This window comes from Spea bombifrons, chromosome 12, assembly GCF_027358695.1.
Source record: "Spea bombifrons isolate aSpeBom1 chromosome 12, aSpeBom1.2.pri, whole genome shotgun sequence".
Classification (NCBI taxonomy): Eukaryota; Metazoa; Chordata; class Amphibia; order Anura; family Pelobatidae; genus Spea; species Spea bombifrons.
The window spans coordinates 10,549,316-10,571,175 of record NC_071098.1 but is presented as its reverse complement, the minus strand read 5'-3'; the positions used below and the strand labels follow the sequence as shown (position 1 = coordinate 10,571,175).

General features: G+C 41.8%; 1 protein-coding gene across 1 annotated transcript; it reads right to left on the bottom strand.

Moving 5' to 3' along the window:
* Positions 1–167: 167 nt before the first annotated feature.
* Positions 168–21,073, bottom strand: PLEKHN1 (pleckstrin homology domain containing N1). The gene is made up of 16 exons (XM_053451954.1): positions 20,977–21,073; positions 17,833–17,932; positions 11,655–11,801; positions 9,966–10,046; positions 7,912–8,005; positions 7,439–7,563; positions 5,729–5,875; positions 5,508–5,588; positions 3,702–3,777; positions 3,456–3,610; positions 3,077–3,271; positions 2,608–2,856; positions 1,861–1,986; positions 1,514–1,738; positions 939–984; positions 168–455 (listed from the first exon to the last, which is right to left on the bottom strand). The coding sequence occupies exons 1-16, from the start codon at positions 21,048–21,050 to the stop codon at positions 235–237; spliced, it is 2,142 nt and encodes a 713-aa protein (XP_053307929.1). The 5' UTR covers positions 21,051–21,073; the 3' UTR covers positions 168–234.
* Between the last annotated feature and the right edge of the window lie 787 nt (positions 21,074–21,860).

The window sequence follows — 21,860 nt, the reverse complement described above, 5'->3', positions numbered from 1 at the left end:
ATCCAAACAGTAAATCACTGAAGCGAAGGGATATTTAACCAAGGAGATCGTTTCCCTGGTTGAGCTGTTAAATCATAACTGGCAGAGAGTCCACTCCTAAAAACTCCAGTGGGCAGTGCAGTATCGGACAAGTCCTTCCAGCTTCACCAAGCAGCGCTGCTTGCGGGCAGAGTATACATCTCTTTGCTTGACGCGAGTTTATGCCGCGTTGTTCAGGCGGAACATAGTTCACATTTACAACCATCTGCTGGGCATAGCCTTCTGATGCCATCCTGTGTTATGGCTCCCCGTGTATGGAGGTGGAGAGAACCGGTTCACCACCTTCTCCTTGGCCTCATAGTCCCAAATGTTGTCATAGCTGAGGTCGCTCTGAAAGCTCTGCAGCTCTGCATAGTCATGTTCCAGAGATTCGGGATACAGGCTTCCAGAGGAGGGCAAATCAAAAATGTCTTCCACTGCAAAGAGTAGTAAATGTGCGTTAGTACAATAAAAAAAAAAAACACAGAATTCTGAGCCTCATAGGAGCTATATATATATATATATATATATATATATATATATATATATATATATATTATATATATTATATATATATATATATATATATTTTCAATTAACAATAAACTATCAAAAAAAAAACCCACAATTGTAAGGGTGAACGCTCCTTTTTTTATAAAATGTATATTTTATCCTTTATTTTCAAGTCCAGAAGGAGAATCTTGCCTTCAGAATCCCCATGTCACCACCCAAAATATCTCTAAACTAAACATTTTTAAGTCTTTATATTTAACTTTGCCAGAAATACACTGTGGGAAAACATAAGTTGCTATTTCCAAATGAGAAACAAAAACAAAAAGTAAAATAAATTAATACATTTGATTTAGAGGCCTAGTAACAAAATATATGCAAAACATGATTTTTACTTATATATATATTACCTTCTGAGTTGCGAGACATGGCAATTTCTTCCTTCAATTCAGAAACCTTAGAAACAAAAAGAGAGGAATTTAAATAAAAATGTTCTGCATCAAAAAGAAACATATACTCTAAAACTCTTAATACTAATAACATTGTAACATAGAAAAACAGGATGTGACTAGAGGATAAAGTATGCTGTCCTTATAGTCTGCCCTTTAGACATTTGGTAGATGGCCTAATGTTATCAAAATGCATTCAATATATTTGCCTCTACTGCCTTTGATGAAAGGAGATGAACAGAATGGAAGAAAGAAAAAAAAAAGTATGGTTTGGTAAAGATTTGCCCCCATTTCACAGTGGGGGACTTTGGTTTCATGGGGCATATAAAGAAAAAGGTTTCCTTCAGATTAAAATTCAATTAATGCACTGAACAGAAAATGGGCGAACTTTCTCTACCTCAATTATGATGTTGCGGTTATCCGCACAGACCGTGTACTAATGAGACAGACTAATCACACGTGTGTCTCGCGTGCTAACGCCATACTGGCTGTACGAGGTTTTACTTCGCACATCACTCGGGGTCTGGAGAACTTACACTTTTAAAGAATTGTGTCTGTGAGGATGGAGCGATCCTGCAGCTCACCGAGGTATCTGGCTCACTATTTCTATGCACTATGGTTTTCACAAGCTGCTGGCTTCCTTTCACGGGGTTTGAATTTATCTTGTGTAAGGCCCGGTGAGGACTTTGGTCCACATGGAATGATCCGTTGGTCTTCAAATTTGAGACCTCAGTCCGGCAGGAGGTCAGGTTCTTTAAAATCTAAATGGGGAAAAAATAAATTGGCATGAAAAACAGCATCATTTTGGGATAACCTTCGGACAACTACAGATTGACTTCAGTTAAGAAAAATGCAGATTCCGATGGAGAAACGTGTCCCTTACCTCCTCCACAATGTTGTTTGTTGGGGGTTCAGTGGGTGTGTAGGGCTCAGCGTACAATGGGAATTTTGATGGACAGTTGGATTCTGCTGAAGACGGCGTGCTGTCTGTGAGGCTCCATCTGTTTAACTGAACAAATGCCATGATTTTGTTAGAATTGGTGTAGAAAATAATAAGACTGGACACTAAGGTCAAAGTAATAAAGGTTAGGTGGCTACTTCTCCTGACCCTGACCTGAGGAGGCCGCACCTTACATTACTTCACCATATAATTTATTGTAATACAGAACACTTATTAATTTAATATGACCTCCCATGGTCCACGTAACTAGGCCACATCTCACCACAAGGGTTCTGATGCAGACTGGAGAAGATTATAGTAATCAAACTACATTCCAAAGAGACCAAGGCAATAGACATTTAAGAGCCGCTCTTCACTTACACAGATGATGAAATCAAAATGATGGGGTAATTACAAGAAAGGCGCAAAACCAGTATACATTTACACACTCACTAGCCAGAATAGGGGCATAATTAACACCTGGATGAGAATCTCTATAACGTGGATCAGTCCAAGCGTACCTGATTTCCACCAAACGCGATCACACAATGGTTCTACAATTGCAAAAACAATTTTTCAAAACGAAGACAACAGAAGTTATACTCCCACCAAACAAGAAAAAGGGTAAGATGGATTCAGTGTCTATTAAATGTGAATAATGTACCAGTGGGAGTAAAGAGACAGACATACTTTTCCCTCGTTTCCTGATGGTTGCATCTTTGATCTTTGATAGGAATATGGCTCCTTATATACAGGGGATAGAAGATCCTCGCTGGGTGTTTCAGGGATCAGACCGAACGCAGTGGTTTCCAGGTCGTAGCTGTGCGGCAGAGCCGTCGGTATCTGCACAGTTAGATTATTTCTCCCTTTTGACCCACGGATGCTGCCGCCTCTCTGTAGATCTCCTGCTCCGTTGGACCGCTGAGGATTCGCCAAACACTGCAACAAATGAAAAAACGATAAACTTCAGCCTTTGAGATTTTATATAAGAAGCCCCACTATTCCATCACTGACTCCGGTTAAAACGAATATAAATTGCCACGCTGTATTTTCATATATCTTGTTAAATTAACATTCCCGTCTTCTATTTTGCTGATGCATAAAATCTTTGTAAACCCAAACACTCGGTCTAAGGACCGTGGAGAAGCGGAGCACTCACATGCACGGGCTGCGCGTATCCGGGCGAGAGGGGGTCACTATTGTTTGGCTGTTCAGACAGAATGGTAAAAGACTGCCGGTCGGAGCCCTGCGTGGTGTTGTGAGATTGCCGGTTTGAGCCGGGCGGTTTCCCCGTTGACGCCCAAGACTTAGTACGACCCTCAGAGGCGAAGGAGCTCCGGCAGCTTGCCGTCAGCTGTAAAGAGGAAAGAGGCATTTAGACATTCAGGCCTTTTAGACTTTAGTGATTTCCTATATTAAGAATTCAATGTAAATCTTTGAACGCCCGTTAACATTAGCCTATAAGTTATCCGTTTCAGATCTCTTTGCCGTCCGGCACGATCCTAGCCCGGTTCTCAGAAGACCCCAGGATGATGTACCTGGTCCTGCTGCGCAGAGTGAGAGCCGCAGAAACTGCTTGAACCCGAGAGAGAAGAGTCTCTGTTTTGCTGCTGCGCCCGTTTCAGATTGTCCATCCACTCGGCGTAATCCATCTGAGTAAAGCACGTCACCCGGATTGTGTTGATGTATCTTCCTACAGGACAAAAAACATTTTATTACTTTCCTCCAAGAACACGGATTGGACACAAAACACCATTTACATTGTCTTTGTTGTGAAGATTTACCTTCTATTAGGAAAGATTTCTTTTGCTTGTCCGCCTCGTCAGAAATCACCCGTACGGCTTTCAGCGGCAACTCGCCCTGCAGGAGAGAAGGTGAGAAATCGTATTTAGGATAAGGACCGGTGTATGTGTAATCCAACTAAGACAGATTTATTATTTGCGCCATATCCCTACATCTACAACAGTAAATAAAAAAAAAGAGTAGAAGTTGTGTATAAAGAGGCATTATGGTACAAAATGGTCACATGGTTCCATCACCACGGCAAACAGATCAAGGATGATTCGTAAAGTGCATTTCCAGAGATAAGTATTTTCTTAATTAGTGGATAATTGATTAACTGAATGGATATTGGGGTCTGGCTTACACAATTGAAGCATTTGGTGCCCCTCAGGCAAGATATATTGGCTCAATATATTTATCCCGGAGCAATATCATTGAACAGTATGAAAAGTAATGTTATCCTAAATTCCAAATAATTACCAAACCTCACATAAACGGCACAGGGGTTTTCGCGGGTTTTATTACTTTCTTGTAGTCTCTCTATATGCTGTACCGAGCACGTAACCAAGCGTAGGTGTTGTTTGCGTGCCGACTATATATATAGTTGCGTTCCACAGTGGGTTAATTTAATATTCACCGATAATAATGGAGTCCTCCCTCCCTGTATAATTTAGTAAATTAAAGTCTGCTTCCTGTTCCCACACACACCCCGCTCTATATCGTGAGTCTCGCTTTCTCACCCACTCTGACTCACAACCAGTTCCTCTGGATAAGGGCAAATACGCAGAGCCTTTATCTGCCCATCTACACCAGTCATCAGAGCCCGGCAATGGCTGCCGCACAGCCAGGAACCCTATAATATCTCCTAACGGACGGGTGGCATGTTTACACGTTCCACCAACTCCCGTCACGGTCATCCAGCCCCGGAGACGTTTATGTGCAGCTGATGAATATAAAGTTGGTTTTGTGTGACAGGTCTGATAAGTCACGGTCAGATCTTAAGAAAGTCCTACATTCCTTCGCGGTTTTCCCATCGATCGTCAGATGTGAAGGGTTACGGCCGCCGCGTAGGTCAACAGGAAAGGTTGCCACACAACCAATAACAGCATGCGCGGGTAATTCAGATTACGAGCTGACTTTTATCTCTGCCAGATCACTCATCACTGCAAAGCTTACGCAACACATGCATAGCACACGGCTACCCCGGTTAATTATTAATGTATATGCAGTGTGCGATATATGGAAAAACCTTTGTTAACGCATTCTCTGCCAGAGAGGAATAATTCAAAATTAGACAGTCAGAGGCTTAGGTGTGATGTAAGGAATTTTACTTTACTGAGAGCGTGGTAGATAAATGGAACAGCCTTCCGGCAGATGTGGTAGACGCAAACACAGCTATGAATCTAAGACAAGACTTGGATTAAGGTCTGAGTTTTTAGATCAGGAAAAATGGGCCGAATGTTTCTTATCTGCCGTCAAAGTCTGTTTCCATGCAGAGTGTGTATGATATATATATTCCCATTCAACTTTTTATTAATGGTGTGGAGTTCCATTAGCAAACAAAAACATGCCTAATTATAGAAATTGTCATTACCAAATTATACTTCTTACAAGACTATAACTATTGAGGAGATCCTTCATTTTGTCATCACTTAAGGAGACCCAAAGTTTTAATTAGCTTTAATTTTACTATGGCAACAATCTATCAGCAACTGATGACAAAGAGGTAAAAAGAAAACTTGTGCATATAACTCAATGCGCACCGTTACGAAAAAAGAATAAATCAGTAATCATGGCAAATGCTTTACCTTAAAACACAGGTTTTTTCCTTCTTCAGACAGTATGACCAGGGTGGTTGGGTACAGCACCAAGAGTCTGTCGTTCAGCTCCTGTGAAAAACACTGCAGTTAGAGGGCGCCAGAGAGCACGGTGAGAGACTCTACATACTAATGTCCATCATAACCCTAAAAGAGACCCAGAAGTCACCCAAACGAATCTGAAAACCCACGCACATCCTCCCGAGACTAACCTGGAAGGGCAGGGTCTGAAGCTTCACTTTGGAGATGCAGGCGATGGCCCCTAGAGATTCCCTCTGAGTCCCTTGCCAGTCCTGCACGGGCTGGTTCTGCACAGACCGCCTGAGCTCAGCCTTCTCCATGTTGCTGGCATTATTCACCTTCGCGGAAAAACAAAAACAAGTAAGAAATGCGGACAGAAAGTATGAGTAAGAAATGTAACCGTCTGTGCCAGAACACAAAGTAAAGACTGTACAAGTTACTACAGGAAGGCCCTACGCAAACATGGCATGATCCAGCAATACAAATACCACCGAGGTCAGGAGGAGCCAGCGGAGGCTCTATCCATGTGCAGCTTCCAGAATTCTGACACACTCAATTGTCATTGGAGCAGCTACTGTAAAACTTCTATTCTTTCCAACTGGGAGTGGGGCAGTTGGAGCATGTGGGGTGGCAATGTTTGGGATCCAGGCGGCTTTGCCAAGAAGCAGGGGTATTCCCTTGGCAGGCAGGGTAGGACAGCTCCCCGCTCTCACAGCTGTTGCTGCTGTTCAGGACGGTCTGTTCTCAGAGCAGCTCCTTCTAGAGTTTCAAGAGCCACAAGCACCCAACCCAAGATGGAGCAAGGAAGGTGGGAAGAGGGACAGAGAACCTGAGCCCTTCCTCCATTACATGCTTGCCAATCGTCTTGGTCAGGGTATGGCGGGTCAGCCATCTTTATTCATGGCTATAAAGCTACAGGAACACACAGTTCTACGCCTTCCCAAAATTCAGGAGATTTACAGAGATTCTATCTAAATACATAAGTGGCTAATTTAGTTCATATAGAGCAGATATCCTCCAATTATTTTTATTACTGTGTATATAGACCTACTGAACATTTTTCCATACGATTAAAAGGAATTTCTGGAAAAAAATATGGATTTAATGTTGAAAAACTGCCTCCTTCAGCAAGAAAATCTTAATAAAATACAGATTAACCTTGAACAGCTGAAATCACTACAGTGAAAACCATAAGTTAAGTGAAAGCCCGTGCTTCTTATAACTTATTATAGTTTTCTAAGCGCCGGCGCTAAATCAATACGCAATGACTGGGGATCCAGGGGTGAAGTCAGGGATGTAAAGTAAAGGAAAGTTGAGAATCTGTAGTCCTTGTGTTTCGGGACAGCTGGAGCTATGTCTGTGCCCCCACTGTGTTAATCACAGCTGCTTATCTGCAGCCAACAGGTGGGTTCAGCTGTCCCGGGCCGTGCACAGTGCCGGGCGCATTATTCTCATGTAACACCGACGGCACTACCCTTTCTACCAGCCCCGTGCATGAAGCGGGATGAAAATCTCCCCCCGGGGAAATCGAAGTACAAAGTTTCAACAAGTCCCGGGCCTTGGACTCCTAAGATGCTGCTGCTGCTCCACTTAGACAAAACATTACCAGCACTCGACAGAATGTCACGCAAATAAGCACATGGAAACAAACCTTTTAGAAGCCTTTTTGGTTTCTATAACAACTACAACCTACAAGTGTCTGCTTTTGTCACATGGCAATTAAGTGTTCTCTAGAAAAACTGTACATTATTAATAAAGAATTTGAACCTTTTGAACTGTATGAGAAATATGCTTCTAATGCTGCAATTATTCCGAAAAGTGTTACATTTAATAGAGTAGAAGGAGCAGCAGACTGCCCTTTTATCATGCGCGGCACAGCCGTACTCATGATTTGGTCTTACTTCTGCTGTAGGGAAAGCCTCCAGGTTTCCACCGTTGAGCTGGATCTGTTTCTCCAGGTGGTAAAGCCATTTCTGAAGCTCTAGCTGGTTCGGACAGTAAACAATCAACGGGTTCAGCAAAGGACCTGGAGAAATCAGGGAGTTGGGTGGGTCAGGCAAGAAGAAATACTTTTCACAAAATATCCTCAAATGGGATTCTGTGTTTGAGGAATAGCAACCATAGTTCAACGGCATTCCTATGGCACACGAATCAATATAATCACACTATTTCCCGGTTTTAAAATTAAATAGATAGGAGCTAGGAATTAATTATTATTATTGGTATTTTTTACAAATTAAAACATGCTTGGGTGTTGCTCTTCTTTTCTCTTAAGCAGACACGGATTGTGTTTGGGAGATGGGAGGCACTGTGCCCAAACAGGTTTATTTTATTCATTAATTCACCGTATGTTGTCCTGTCGCACAGCACTCACCCGTGATCCGGAACGCGTGTTCTTCTTCTGGCTTAGGTGGGACTTTAGAACGCTCCAGTTTATAGACACTCAGCTCCTTCAAGGGCACCAACCCCTGCATAAACAATCATGGTTAGTAAAGAGCACATAATGAACATTCATGAAGATAACCATACATACATACATACATACACACACTTTTGCATATAAAAAATTGTCAATGGTGTCTAAACAGTTCTGATTCTCCAGACCGAGTTGCTGTGTGGTTTGCAAATGATGGGAACATCTAGTTTGTTTAAACAAACAGAACTTCTCACGGGAAGGTCTGGTTTAAGTCCCAGAACTATCTTTGAAGTGACTTGAATATAATTCAGGTGTCTGCCCTGTGAGCCTGTGCTGGAAGATAAGCAAGATATTCTCTGTAACAGACACACGCTTTAAATACCCCCCCCCCCAGCGGGACACAGGATTCTGTGTTCAGTTAAAGCTTCCACTCTTCCAACGCTGAATTTCACATTATTCTACCAGAAACATCATTCCCAGTACCCCCAAAATAGTCCTTTAATTATATGAACTTTTGCCTTGTTCGTAATTTGGTCAGCAGCAGGTTTTTGTCATATGACACAAAAAAAACTTAGTGTTTCTGCCATTTTAGAATGCATTGGAAAATCATGTGGCCAAAAAAAAAAGTCTAAAAACTGTAGAATTAAAAGAAAATGTTCTTTTAAATTTAACTAAAGCTGTGGAAGCCGTGGCAGCTTCACCCCAAAGACTGTCAATAGTGGAAGACTCAGTAAGACAAACCCATACTTCATTCACTTTTTTTGGTCCTCACAAGTATCTGTACTCCCTTCTGCTCCATAGGAGATTTCTGCCCATCACAGGACACCCACACTACAGTTTGACAGGCGTACTGCCCCAAACCGAGCTAAACCTGGGGTCAGACTTGATTCACAGAACCTTTAATCAGATAATTATCTTCGCCCCCTCCCCACGTACAACTTGGAGACAGGGCAACGGGATACTTATGGGGTGTAAAATTCTACAGCTAATCCGTTGCTTTCCCTTTGATAGAATGTGGGGACATAAGAAGTGTTACGCAACAGTAACCTAAAAGCCACCGCAGGCGCTACGAATAATGATTGCCGCTATCAGGAACGTATTCTATAGGTACATGTTTTGACATGAATACGGCCATTGTCCATCTGCATGCTTGCTTTATTTATTTTTTTGGATACCTGACAAAATCAATTTAGTCTGCAAATATGTAGTCTGAGATACGAAGAAAAAAAATAAATAAAACCGACTTGGCAAGTTATTCCAAGAATGTGCTTTCTAGTTTCCAGGCAAAGCGAACACATAGATAAAAAGATCTGGATAGAGGTTTTTAAATTCAAAATTAGGATTTTGTCAATAGAGCTTACATTCTGTATAGTTAGACAGAGAAAATATTTTTCAGATAAATATTTCTAGAACATTTCAGAGACAAAGCACTGTTTAAGCCAAAACAATCGTCTGTGTAACCCTGGATAAAAGCGGTTTGCCCGCCGCATCTCCTTATTGTGTTTCTAATTCCACCGGTATGCGTTAACGAGTTTATAGAATAGATAGAGTAACTCCTATGCTATGACCCTTTGCTTTCCTTCTGGAAGAGAACGGGTTAAACAGTAGGGTCTTGGTGAGAAACCTTCTACCTACAAAACAAAAGCTCGCCAGATAAGATAACTAAATAACCGACTCGATCCCACCAAGAAAGCATAGAAGAAAACAACAAACCATATTGACAATGTCAAAAGTCCTTTAAGCACCTGAGAGGTGTGCAGGGAAGCGAATGGTAACCCGATGCGCTCGTCAGACAAAGCCCCCCATGATTTAGATAAGGGGTGGGTGTTCTGAGTAGGGTAAACATACATAATGGAACTGACCCTGAGGGGTCAAACGAACAAGATAGATATGAGTAATGGGGCCCGGGCCGGCAGAAACGTGAAATTGTGTCTTGTTTTTACGGATTTCGGTGTATGGAGCAAACACGACACCAAAAGCCGGCAAAGTGTGGGGTTACAAAATCGACTCACCTGATAGGTCAGCCCGGTGGGGCCACGGGACTGGAAATACAGGTACGATTGGAACAGCTCTAAGTAACAATCACTGACATCCTGCAAGAGAAAGAAAAAAACATACACTTTATGTAAAGTGGAGAATCCCCCCAAACCAGACAGACCAGTTTTAGTCCAAACTCAGGCTGTTACAAAAAAATCAACCAAAAAAGAAACTGTTATTTTGTAAAGATTCAATGTTTTCGCAGTAAAACGTTTTTATGCATTAGTAGCATATCATATTCAGAGTTTTGCATTAAAGTTGTTTAAACAAATTTCGCTTAAATTATTAGAATTTTAATTATCAGCGTTCACACAGGAAAGGTTAATTAACCCCCGCTGAGGTCTCCTGCCAGATCCATGCCATTTCATACATATCGTGTCATAGGCCATTTGTCAGTTTTAATATTAAAATTATTACAATAATGGGAATATTAATAATGGCATTTTGGATTTAGAATTCCTTATTTGAAAGGTAGAAGGTGAAAAGTGGTCTTCTCATAATAGCAAGCGATTGAATAATTCAGCCGTTCTACGTTTCAAAGAACTTGGTTAGAATACCAGTTTCAGAAGTTTGCACGGAAATCGCAGGGCGACGCATGGTTGATGACATTTATTTGGAGGATAGAACAGTCACCCACAGAATGTCGAGTAACAGTGTGGGAACAGGGCAAAAAACAAATTAACAATTTTATGGAAGGATTTGGGACACCTTCCCCGCAGTCAACAAACCAGGACTTATCAGCCAGACTCGAGATCAGAGTCCAACATTCAGCGGTAAGCGGAAATGATTCACAGGTAGTTGTACGTAGACTTCGCAGGCGAGGAGGGGAGGGGTAGTGTTTGGACTCCAAGCTGATTGACTTTTGTCAAACTGCTGATGTCAACAGCCTCATTCTTTAACCCGTTCACACCCAAGTAATGACTTGCCTGCACTTTTAATGATAACATAAATGGACTGTCTCTTTAAAACGATACCTAGCATTAAAGAGGCATTTTGTCTTTGGAATATATCTTTGCATATTGTTACGTTACATTGAATACAAACGCACAACAGCAGAAATCCTAACTGGGTTTATAACGCAACAATGTGCCGGCATAAAAAGTGAGGCGTGGGGGATGTAACTGGCATTCAGGCTTGTACTTCCTTATCACACATTTATATATATGATCGATCATCTAGTATGCAAGAAGGGAGGGAGATGGAATTTTGATGACTGTGACAAAATCATATGACCAGGGACAGTCCCTTGCACCAGCAGACAGCCGCGCAGGACAGTCCCTTTCACTGGGAACCAAGCAGCAGAGCGCATGAATGAGCGCTACGCACTTGAAAGTCTTCACGTTCCTTGCCCTTATGATGAACTTAACGTGGCCAGAACTCAGAACTCCATAGAACGTCATAAAGGATACTGCTTCAAGTAGCCAAACCATACATATTTACAAACATTTCGCATCTGACTAATTCAATAAATCAGGTGGATCTACAAGAAAGACTGAGACCCACCTGCCCCTACTAGAGCCAAATGTAAAAAAACCGGGGTGATTGGTCCAATGATAAAGACACACTTCTTTAACGCAGAAAAAAAAATATCCACAATTGAACATAGTACACCTACTGCTTACTCAATCATTTATAGTGAATCGGGTAAAATTACTCATATTTACCTGGCTGTGCTGGAAGCGAAATCTGACTTTGGAATAATGAATCATTTGCCCCATGTTCCGGACGATGGTTTTCTTCTTCCCCTTGCGGAAGATGCTGAGGAATCTTTGGTCCAGATTATCTTTCGCTGCATCTTGGCTTCCAAAATCCTGCCAAGAAAAACCAAGCAAATTGATAAAAATCTGGAAATCCACAGATAACTAATCTTACTAAAAGGCCTTTTAGTAAGATTTGTCAATTTAAAGGTCAGGTGGGAGACGACGCATTGTGAGTCACTGTACTATTCACTGGATTAAAGGTTATGAGTTTATGTATAAAATAAAGTACAGGTATGCCTTGAAATGAACAATTCAGGAAACAGAACTCATTATTGTGCGTCAATAATTAACCCCTTTAGGGTCACCAAATTAACACATTTAAGTTATAAATTGTACTGAGATTCTATTTAATCTCAGTACCAAAAGGCGTTCACGAGACAGACTCCACTAGTCCAGGGACTCGCAGGTAGGTGGTACGGAGAAGCAGTAAGTGTACATGGATCAGTTTATATTTGTGACCTGTGTCCAGTTGCATTGAAATCAATAGCTGCACAAATCCCGCACGGCCGATGGCCATTAGCTGCGGTTCTAGAATCCCGCTTACCACGTGCTTCACCCTACATGCTACAGAGGGAGGGTAATGTATATGTTTCTGGAGCTAAGGGCAGAGATGTACAACTCCAGGCCTCGGGAGGCTGCAAACATGCCCCGACTTTTGGATATCTCGGCTCGAGGACAGACATGTCAATCAAACCACTTGTTTTTGGGCAGTGGTATATAGATCCCCGTCCCGTGCGTACAGCTCTGGATCGGAGCATTTATAAAACAGTTGCAGCGTCTAGAGCAGAGGTGATTCTATCTAGGGAAACAAAAGCCGACACCAAAAAATAGATTTCTGCTATGTGCCAAGTAGATAAAATAAAGAAATGATGAACACGCAGACGCTAAGGGTACTTAAATCCACACACTGCGTCCGCATTGTGTAACTCCTGCTAATCCCGGGCCATAGTCTAGATTGTTGTAAAAATGTTAACAGATTACTAGAGTAAGCAAACATTTAAAGCCTAAACACAAACATAAAAAGGTAATAGATGAATCTTTATAGAAATTCAGCGAACCAAGTGATTCTTTAAACTGAAAATAAACCTGGTTATTTTATTTTTAAACATTTAAGAAATGGGGATGTAGCGGATTACTTACAGCAAGACCACGGACAACAGCAAAATAAAATCATTAGTATTAAAAAAAGCAGTAATTTATTCCCTGTTTATTTATCCAATTGCAGGGGGTCTCTGTAGTTTTTTTTTGTTTGTTTGTTTTTTGTTTGTTTTTTTTATTACCGGGATGCTTATGTTAAGGGTTGGTAAATTATTTGCCCCGATCATTGGCCTTTTAGAGGAAGGTTAGATACATTTTAAAATGTTCCTAGAAACGTATAACCTTGATCAATGCCCCTGAATGGATGTATTTGGGCTTTTTCGGGATGGTGGGCTGGAATGCGGAATTAGGGAAACGGATAGCCCTCCCCACCCCAGAATGTCCTGCCAGCTGAATACCACGTTACAGTACACTGTAGGATGGGGTATTAAACACCCTGCCTTTTTGCATAGCGCTCTTAAAGCTGTAAATGAATGCTAGTAACGTGAAGCCGGCATGGGCCTGACTTTAAAGGAACCGGATACAGTTTCTCACTGGATAAAGTATCGAAGCGCTGCCGTGATCCCCGTCATATGTCGCAGGAGAAATGGTTTTAAAACTATTTTATCAAAATAAGTCATGGAGTTTATTACATTATTTTAGGCAATAATCCTGACCTCCTATTTTCTAAACCACTTTAATATTACAAAAAAAATTACAAAGACAAAAAATGAGCAGCCAGTGTTGGAAAACATGACTGCTCCTTACTGGCAAACAAGTAAGAATGTTGAAACATTAAATAATGGTTTCTGATCTCTGGTATCGTCTTTATGCGACGACAGATCTACTCTAAAATATATTTACAAGTGGTTTCCCATCCACGCTAGCCGTATCCGTGGCACAGAGAGCCGTGGCTTGGGGCTGTTGATAGTGGGCAGCCTTTCACCCCTGGAAATAGATGCCAATTAAGTATCGATTAAGTTGAAATCCTTATCTACACCCCAGCGATCGGACCGCATTTTTCTGCTCTTTCAGGAAACACTTAGTGGCCATTTCCCCCTCCACCATTTTGGCGGCTCTGTCTTATTATTCACACCCCCCGCTTTGGAAAACACAGAATGTCAAGGATCCAGAGCATCAGATCCTGTCTGACACCTTCCACCAAGTGCGAGGCAGGCGGACAACGAAAAGGGAAATTGGCCTTTTAACACGTTTCACCCAGTCAGTCCGGAGCCGCAGGGAGACGGTCACACGCGGGGAACAATAGCCCCCCGTAGTCCCATCAGCCCTCAGCTCCATTCAGCCGTGACTTCAAATAAAACAGCTTCGTCAAACACCTTCCCTGTCAGAGGTGCTGAGATCGCATCATCACACCACAGCTAAAATCCCTAATGCGGGTGAACGCTAGCTGCCGTTAACAAATATTACACGGTTAAGGCGATGTGGCCTATAGGCAAAAAAAAGAATTAAATTCTTTAAAGATTGATATGCACTATTTGTACAGCGCTACCAGATATGATGGCGCTATATAAAATCAATAATCATTAATAATGACTACGTTTTGGACACAAGACGCTCTGCAATGAGTGTCACACTAGCACTAAAGGGGTTAATTCCAGGAATTGCGTAAATGTGGATATTTGGCCGCTTTGTCTGGGATTCCGAGGTGTGGTTGTTCGAACATTCTTTCCGAGTATCCCTAAAATCTGTTTTCATCTGAAATCCACATCACATCGGGGAGGGGGGGGGCGTTCGATCAAATGAGTCAGATCCGTACAGGAGGCGAGTGACCCCAGGAGACGCAGGTAAATTCTCACACACTCCCCCGAGTGACAGACACATGACTAAACACATCTCTTGCTCGGGGAAACAGAAATAAGATGACCCGGTGTGACGATAGCAGTAACAAGAACGATCACAACCGCTCCCCGCGCATGCACTGCACACAGACAACGCGTTTATGGTGATCAGAACGCTCCTGGCTGCTGATGAAAGCATCGGGATAATTGGATGTTAATTTGAATACGGATAGGAGTGTCTTGTAACGATAAACTCACCCATCTGGTTCACACAGCAGTGATGAGTTCAGATAAAACTGTTGACACAAGTACGCATTTTGAGGTAGCAAAGGTAAAACGTTAATGAAAAGATAGCAGCCCCTGTGTGTGCTTCAAACAAACATCAATCAGCACACTTAGACTCGCAACAAGGGAGCCCACTCCGTGTCCAAAGTACAACGATCCCCGACTTCAAGTTTTTGCATTAAAATCTTAAAAATCCTTTGCAGCCTCCCCTCCCCCGCTCAAGTGAGAGCGGCATACTAAAGTACAGAGAAAGAGCATGATGGCAAATAAAACCCATTCGCCCGTCTAGTCTGCCCGCTCTTCCTGATGTGGAGACTCAGACCTTAAATCAGTCCTTAGAGACTGAGCCATATGTCTAACCCATGCATGTTTATGTTTCCTCACTGTATTAACTCCTACCACTTCTGCTGGGAGGCTGTTCCATTTATCTACCACCTTCTTAGGAACGTAAAACTTTCTTATACATCTCAAGTGCTGACTTCTGCCGAGATTTACTTGGAACTTTTAATGAGTTGGGCACTGGACGGTTTCCTCAAGGAGCAGCCATGCCTTAATGCGTGTTTCACTACCCCTATGTGTGACCAAAAGGTCGCCTCCAGATCTTGCCGGTTCAGGGAATGAAACCAATTGGGACTCTACAGAATCCCGGTGCGTTTCTTCCTACAATCGGCTCGTCACATAACCCTACAGCGCACACCCCGGTGAAACGCGTTGGTAGACAGGCACAGGGGGCTCCAGGTTCTCATCCCTGCTCAGCGTGTTTTACAGAGAAATGACAATATTTCTAAGACAAACACATAGCAGCATCTACGGCTTTTACAGCAAACATATAGGACACTAACACGATGTGGGATCCGCCTGCCTCTCTCCCAACAGCGATGTAGACATTGCATTGAAGTCTTGTCTCTGTTGTTATCCCCCTTCTAAAGTTACATTCCGGTCTACATGCGCGACCCGATGAACACAGACAGAGCCAGTGAAATAATCCCAGGTGCTCAGACAGTAAGGTCACCGTAGGTATGCGCTGATTGCTGCCATGGAGCGATATGTTTCAATTCACAGACGGCGTGAGTCATATATTGAAACCAGCCAGGTGATGTTTTCTTTCCATTGTTTCACCGGCCCGGAGAACACAATTTGGAAGCTGCTGCATTGTGATCGGAAAATAGATCCCATCGAATAAGGGTTTGGAACCTGCCATCTCCATTGCCAAACGGCCCTAAAAACCGTCAAACTGATGTGTAATAATATTAATGTGTAATATACTACTGCTCTGTCACTACCCCTTTTCCCGAATTTTAAATAAACCACTTTAACTGTGTTTAAAACATTAAATAAGCAATATATATATATATATATATATATATATATATATATATATATATATATATATATCTCAATATATCTTCACCTTATGTGTATACCATTTGTTGCTTAAAATAAACAATATTATGGGAAAAAAGTGTCATGTGTTACTTTTCATGTAATCGGGTGAAAAAGTACATATAGATACATTCTTTTTCCCTGCACAGTTCCTACATTGCATGACACATTTTTAACCTGTCCTAAAATCAAGAATTCTCTTTAATGTTTTTGTTCCATTGACAAAACCTAAAAATTACTCATATTCCCCGTTACTGAATACATACGTTATGAAATATCAGTGAGTAAATCGTACTTTCAACATACCCGCAGCAGTGGAAACGTAAACAAAGGGGATTTGGAAAAAAAGCTCAATGATTTATCGAGATACTCGGGAGAACGTGATAAAAATCTAGATTTAACTGCAAAGATATGGTGGAAATTCTCAAAACCACAAAAGGCTTCACTGCAGCCATCAGTGCCAATAAATCTTAAGTCTTGGTCAACATGAAGTATGGAAGGTGGGAACAGGTCTACATCTTGAAAGGTACACAATAGTTTTTTTTAGAGTCATTTCCAGGATTATACTTGTTATTTTCGAGAACACTCCCGCAAGGAGAGAATCTTTTTCTAGAGAGTGGAGTCAAAGGTGACCTTAGGAGTCGCCGCAAATGTTAGGAAAACTTGCCCAAAATAGGTGCTGTTGATCTCTACACAAGCAACTGTCAACGCAAATTACTGTTTTAGTCCAAGAGGCTACAGGGTGCAGTAGGTCCCAAATTCCCAAATTAATGACCAATCAGCGGGCTATGTAAAGAATGACAACCAATTAAATGGAGCGTCGTCTGACATGAACCCTCTTCCCCCAAACCTTTTAACCTGCAAGCGATAACAGCAAACTAACATCTATGAGATGGACTAAGGTAACAAGGAAACCTAAGCGGACCTTTTCATGTATTTCTTATAACGAATATGTTGGAATGTTACATTTATTTAATACCTCCATAGAAAATGTTACAATTACAACATTTCTCACAGAATGAAAATCTTTCGCAACGGTGTGGATAAGCATAATGGCCGATAACAGGTTAACTAGCTGCCAACAGTCCCAAATCTGCCAAGACAGTCAATAAAATCAGATATATCTTCAGGATTACGAGGACAGCTTGTTGCTTTAGGTAAGCAGTTCTAATAAGCATATCCTAATTGGTCATATCCTTATAGGTGGAAGCAGGACTGGAGCAGCAGATTGGGAGAGTATGGAGGGATGTTGGCCAGCGGCCCACCGGGAATGTGGCCAGCATGCCGGATATCCATTCGCTTAGAAAAACTTAGAGATGCAGAACATTCCGATGAACTAAAAACTTAACCCACAATTATTTATCGGATTATTTTAATTAATGATGGGGGCCTTGAATATTTCCAAACTGCCAGTAGACTATAATCACCGAGGGTGTCTTCACTGTAATGTCACATCATTTATTTAAGCAGAGCTGTGTAAAAGGCTGTCCTCTATAAACAAACAAGTAATAAAAATAATACATTGGAGCGATCCTTACCTTCCCTGGGATATACTGCAGAATGTTGTCTGAATGCGTCGCTCTCCCAGCTGCACTTTCGTTCCCAAACAAATACGTCCACTTCGTTCTGCTGTCCTGCCTGCGAAGAGACGGGCGATGAAACACACGCATTGTAACCTTTCATCACTACAAGATGTCACGCGGACACCACCGGCTAAACAGACATTAACACTCGTATACCCCGTGTGACCCGCAGACACACTCTCTTCATAACCAGCCTGGTGGAACACAATACATGTTGGGGTGTGATGACAGTTCACCAAGAACAGCCTCCCAGCAGATATGGCAGTCTTCACATCAGGACAACATGGGCAGCCCAGATGGGCCAAATGGTTCAGGCTTGGGCTTAAAAATACATCCACTTTCTCATATTTAAGACCATATATCCTTGGGCGGTAAAGGGTAGATCCAAAAACATTATCAAGTGATTTATACCGTGTCATCATAACACACTGGGGGGCCACAAAAGCCCCCAGCCAGCTTCACGCTAGACATCACAGTCCTGTCTTAAATATTAGCAAAATCGGGCTGAAGGGAGGATCTGGTCCTTTCTATGGTAGTTTAGCGTGAGATAACCCGGAATACACGGCATGAACTGGGACAGCGGCGAGCGCAAATATTTCAATAATCACAAGACTTTCCACGGAATGTTATCTGCTTTCTTTCTAACTTTCAATACGTAGCACAGGAGACGCACTTATATTCATATATCAGATTACCGCAAACGTATACATGGAAAAAAGCCAGCGAACGCCAATACATATTTCACAGAACGCATATCTTACGCGTAACATTCTTATTACTTTACTACGGATCTCATGCGATCGGGAGAACATACAATTCACAAAGCGATACTCGGAACGCCGGCGCGATAAATCTAATATTGTCGGGCGTCAGTTTCCAGTAAAATGAAGATTTAAATGCCTTCTTGGGACAGATTTTCAACGTTGGCATAATCTAAATTATATTACAAAGTCACAAGCTCGTTGACATTTTAATATGTGCCGTCAGGCATGTGTCTGTGAAAAGCACTGCCGAGGCTATTTAATAATACAGAGTAAACAGACACATTGGGCTGAGTAAGTATAGATAAGATTGGATATTTCAGCCCTGTCTGGCCATACAGAGATCCAGCGATTCCTGGAGGGGGGGGTCCCCTCCGCCACTTGTTGTAGAGAACTTATTCCCAGACACACCAAAGTGCCCCCCCCCCCAGGCAAGCAATGCGCTGCTTAATGGGCAGAAATCCATGCCGGTGCACAATGTCTGATCTGCTCATCTAAAGCCCCCCGATTAAATATCATAAACCTCGTCCACTTCGCTAGCAGAAAAACTTCTAAAGGCTAGAGGGCGGTAGGCATGGGATGGAGTGATTTTTTTTTTTAAGGGCATTAAAAGTGTAGTAGAGATGAGCTTCCACTTTCTGGAAGAAATGGTCTGACTACTTTACCAATAAAAGACTTGAAAGATTGAATTCTCTGAATACGAGAGAAAGATTAAAGTCAGCTGTCATCAGAAGCTTTTATTCCGGTGGAAAATATGATCACGCAATGCAAGCAATTATCTTCCCAGACACTTAATATAATAAATGACAAGTCAACAGCGTTCTATGACCATTTATAAGCGACTGCAAATCTGTAAAAGCATTTAAGGTCCAGCCAGGAGGAGATATTAAATCATCTTTATTTTAAATCATTGGCATAAGACCTCTTTGGTCAGGAAATGTTTATTTTATATATTATTTTTTTTAAAATTATTATTTATTTTTAATAACATGCCAAAAAAGTAAACCCCTTTAGAAAGTATGTAATTCCCAGCTCTTACACCCAATTCTTCTAAACGTAAGGTTCCGAATGGGATCGGGAGCCGGCACGGAGTCCGTACTATTGGTGGGTAAAATGACACTTATCTGTTGGCTTTTCTCCTAAATCATTTACCCGATCCCAGCTCCGAGTGATTGCATTATACCGGCATATTTTAACACAATTAAAGCAAGACTGCCACAATCTCATGGTGGGGGGGGGGAGTAGCCCCCGGGGTTTTAATTGTCCCAGTATTCAAATCCACATGAAGCCTAATTACAGACTTTTGGCATGATAAATACATTATCTCCATTAACCCTTTGATTGCGAGAGGAGTGAGAATGTATGGAGCAAGCTTTACTTTTCTTAAATCTCCATATCAGTATTTATCTCCAGGCTTTCGAGATGCAGATTTTAACCCAAAGGAATATACATTCTTATAAATGTAATTATTTACACCGGTTAAATCACCCCCCACCCCTATAATCTCTTTGAAACCCCCCAATGTGAATCACATCAGATCATACAAAGTACGTGCAAAGCTGTCCGGGACACAGCGACACATTAGCACCGAGATGATTAAACACAAATACAACATATCATCTCATTTTATCACGAATACAATTCATATAAACAACATTCATCGTTTTATAAAGAAATGATATTCTCATCAATGACATTCAAGTGTGAAAAAGTTTACCAAATCCAATGTTATCACGCGCAAAAATACAACAAACCCGCTAACGGGGCCAAATGTTACCTTTTTCACAAACTGAGTGACATTTGGCAAAAAACAAAACAAAAACAAACACTTGTTAGAGTGATCTGTCAATCACTTTTACTACAGGCATTGAAGTTAAACCAAGAGGTTCTGCAGCAGATGGGGCTCCTCAGTGAATCATGTTACCCCCCCTCTTTAAAAACAGCAAGACCTGAGCCTCCGTCTATAACATAAACTAGATGAGCAGTTTACCCTGAAACACACCCAAAAATACAAAAAGAAATAACAAAAAGTAAAACTCATCCGCCAGCAAAGTATCTCATGCCTGAATTAACTATATACATATATATATATATACACATATATACACACACATAAACAGCTATATAAATATATCTATACTAATACTAGCTGTAACACTAGCATGCGGTGTATAGGTGACACATAATCTAAGCAGAAGTTTCGGTGATGCTCTCCTGCATGTATAAAGTGAGTGGGGAGGAATAACCGTAGCTCCTATATCTGTATAAACTCTTAAATGAGAAATGGTTGAGGGAGGCAGGGTGTGAGGAGCGGGACTTTACGCGAGCCGATACTTACTCCTTGCCCTGTAGCGAGCTCTTCCTGAAGGAGTACCGGAGCTGGCGGGCCGGTTGCGGGACACAGTTCCCCATGGCGAGCTCTCCAAGTCCTGAGTGAGACTGAACCGTGCGTGCCGAGCCTCCCGCAGCTCACCTTCCTCCCGCCCACCGGCTGCCCCTGAGTGGGTGTCTCCCCGGAGACACTCGCTGCCTGGTGCAATGTGTGTTGGGGCGGGGAGGGGCGGGGCTTCTTCACGGGGCGGATCCGCTTACCTGGGACACACTGTGTGACCGCCTTATCCGAGAGTTCGATCACAGCCGCCAACAGAAGGGATCCGGGCTGCTGTCAGAGCGCATTCATTCATAAACTGGATAGATGATAGATAGATAGATAGATAGATAGATAGATAGATAGATAGATAGATAGATAGATAGATAGATAGAGGGTCGGGATGGTGGTTTTGCCTACTATTAACCATTTGTGCAGTAAAGAAAACAGTATAAAACCAGATGTTTTCCACTCCATGTTGTTTACAGTTGCTCGGTGCATAATTGGTTAAACAGATGTATATATACATACCATACCCTCATATATATATATACAAGGGCGGCATCACTGCATTAGGAGATTTATGTATTTTTACTGTAGTTTGATGTATTTTTCTTTAAACAAACACATGGTTCTAAATTAAAAATAAAAATCTCCATTATTATACTTTTTTAAATGACTTTGTAAGTCACCAAATGCTTGTATTTATGTGACACGTGATAAATGTCTGTTAGTTGCCTTTTTGTTAATTTAATCTTACCACCTCTTTATGTCCCAGTTTTTCCCAAATAAATCTGATATCCTTATCAAGGAAACAAAAGGTGAGAAACCCAAATCGCTTCAAAAGCAAAGGA

Excerpts from the sequence above, each read along its gene's own strand:
- PLEKHN1 (XM_053451954.1), bottom strand. The coding sequence starts at position 21,050 with ATGGGGAACTGTGTCCCGCAACCGGCCCGCCAGCTCCGGTACTCCTTC. Across the intron at positions 8,006-9,965 it reads CCACCGGGCTGACCTATCAG|GGGTTGGTGCCCTTGAAGGA; the intron begins GTGAGTCGATTT and ends TTGTTTATGCAG. Across the intron at positions 3,611-3,701 it reads GAAATCTTTCCTAATAGAAG|GAAGATACATCAACACAATC; the intron begins GTAAATCTTCAC and ends TTTGTCCTGTAG.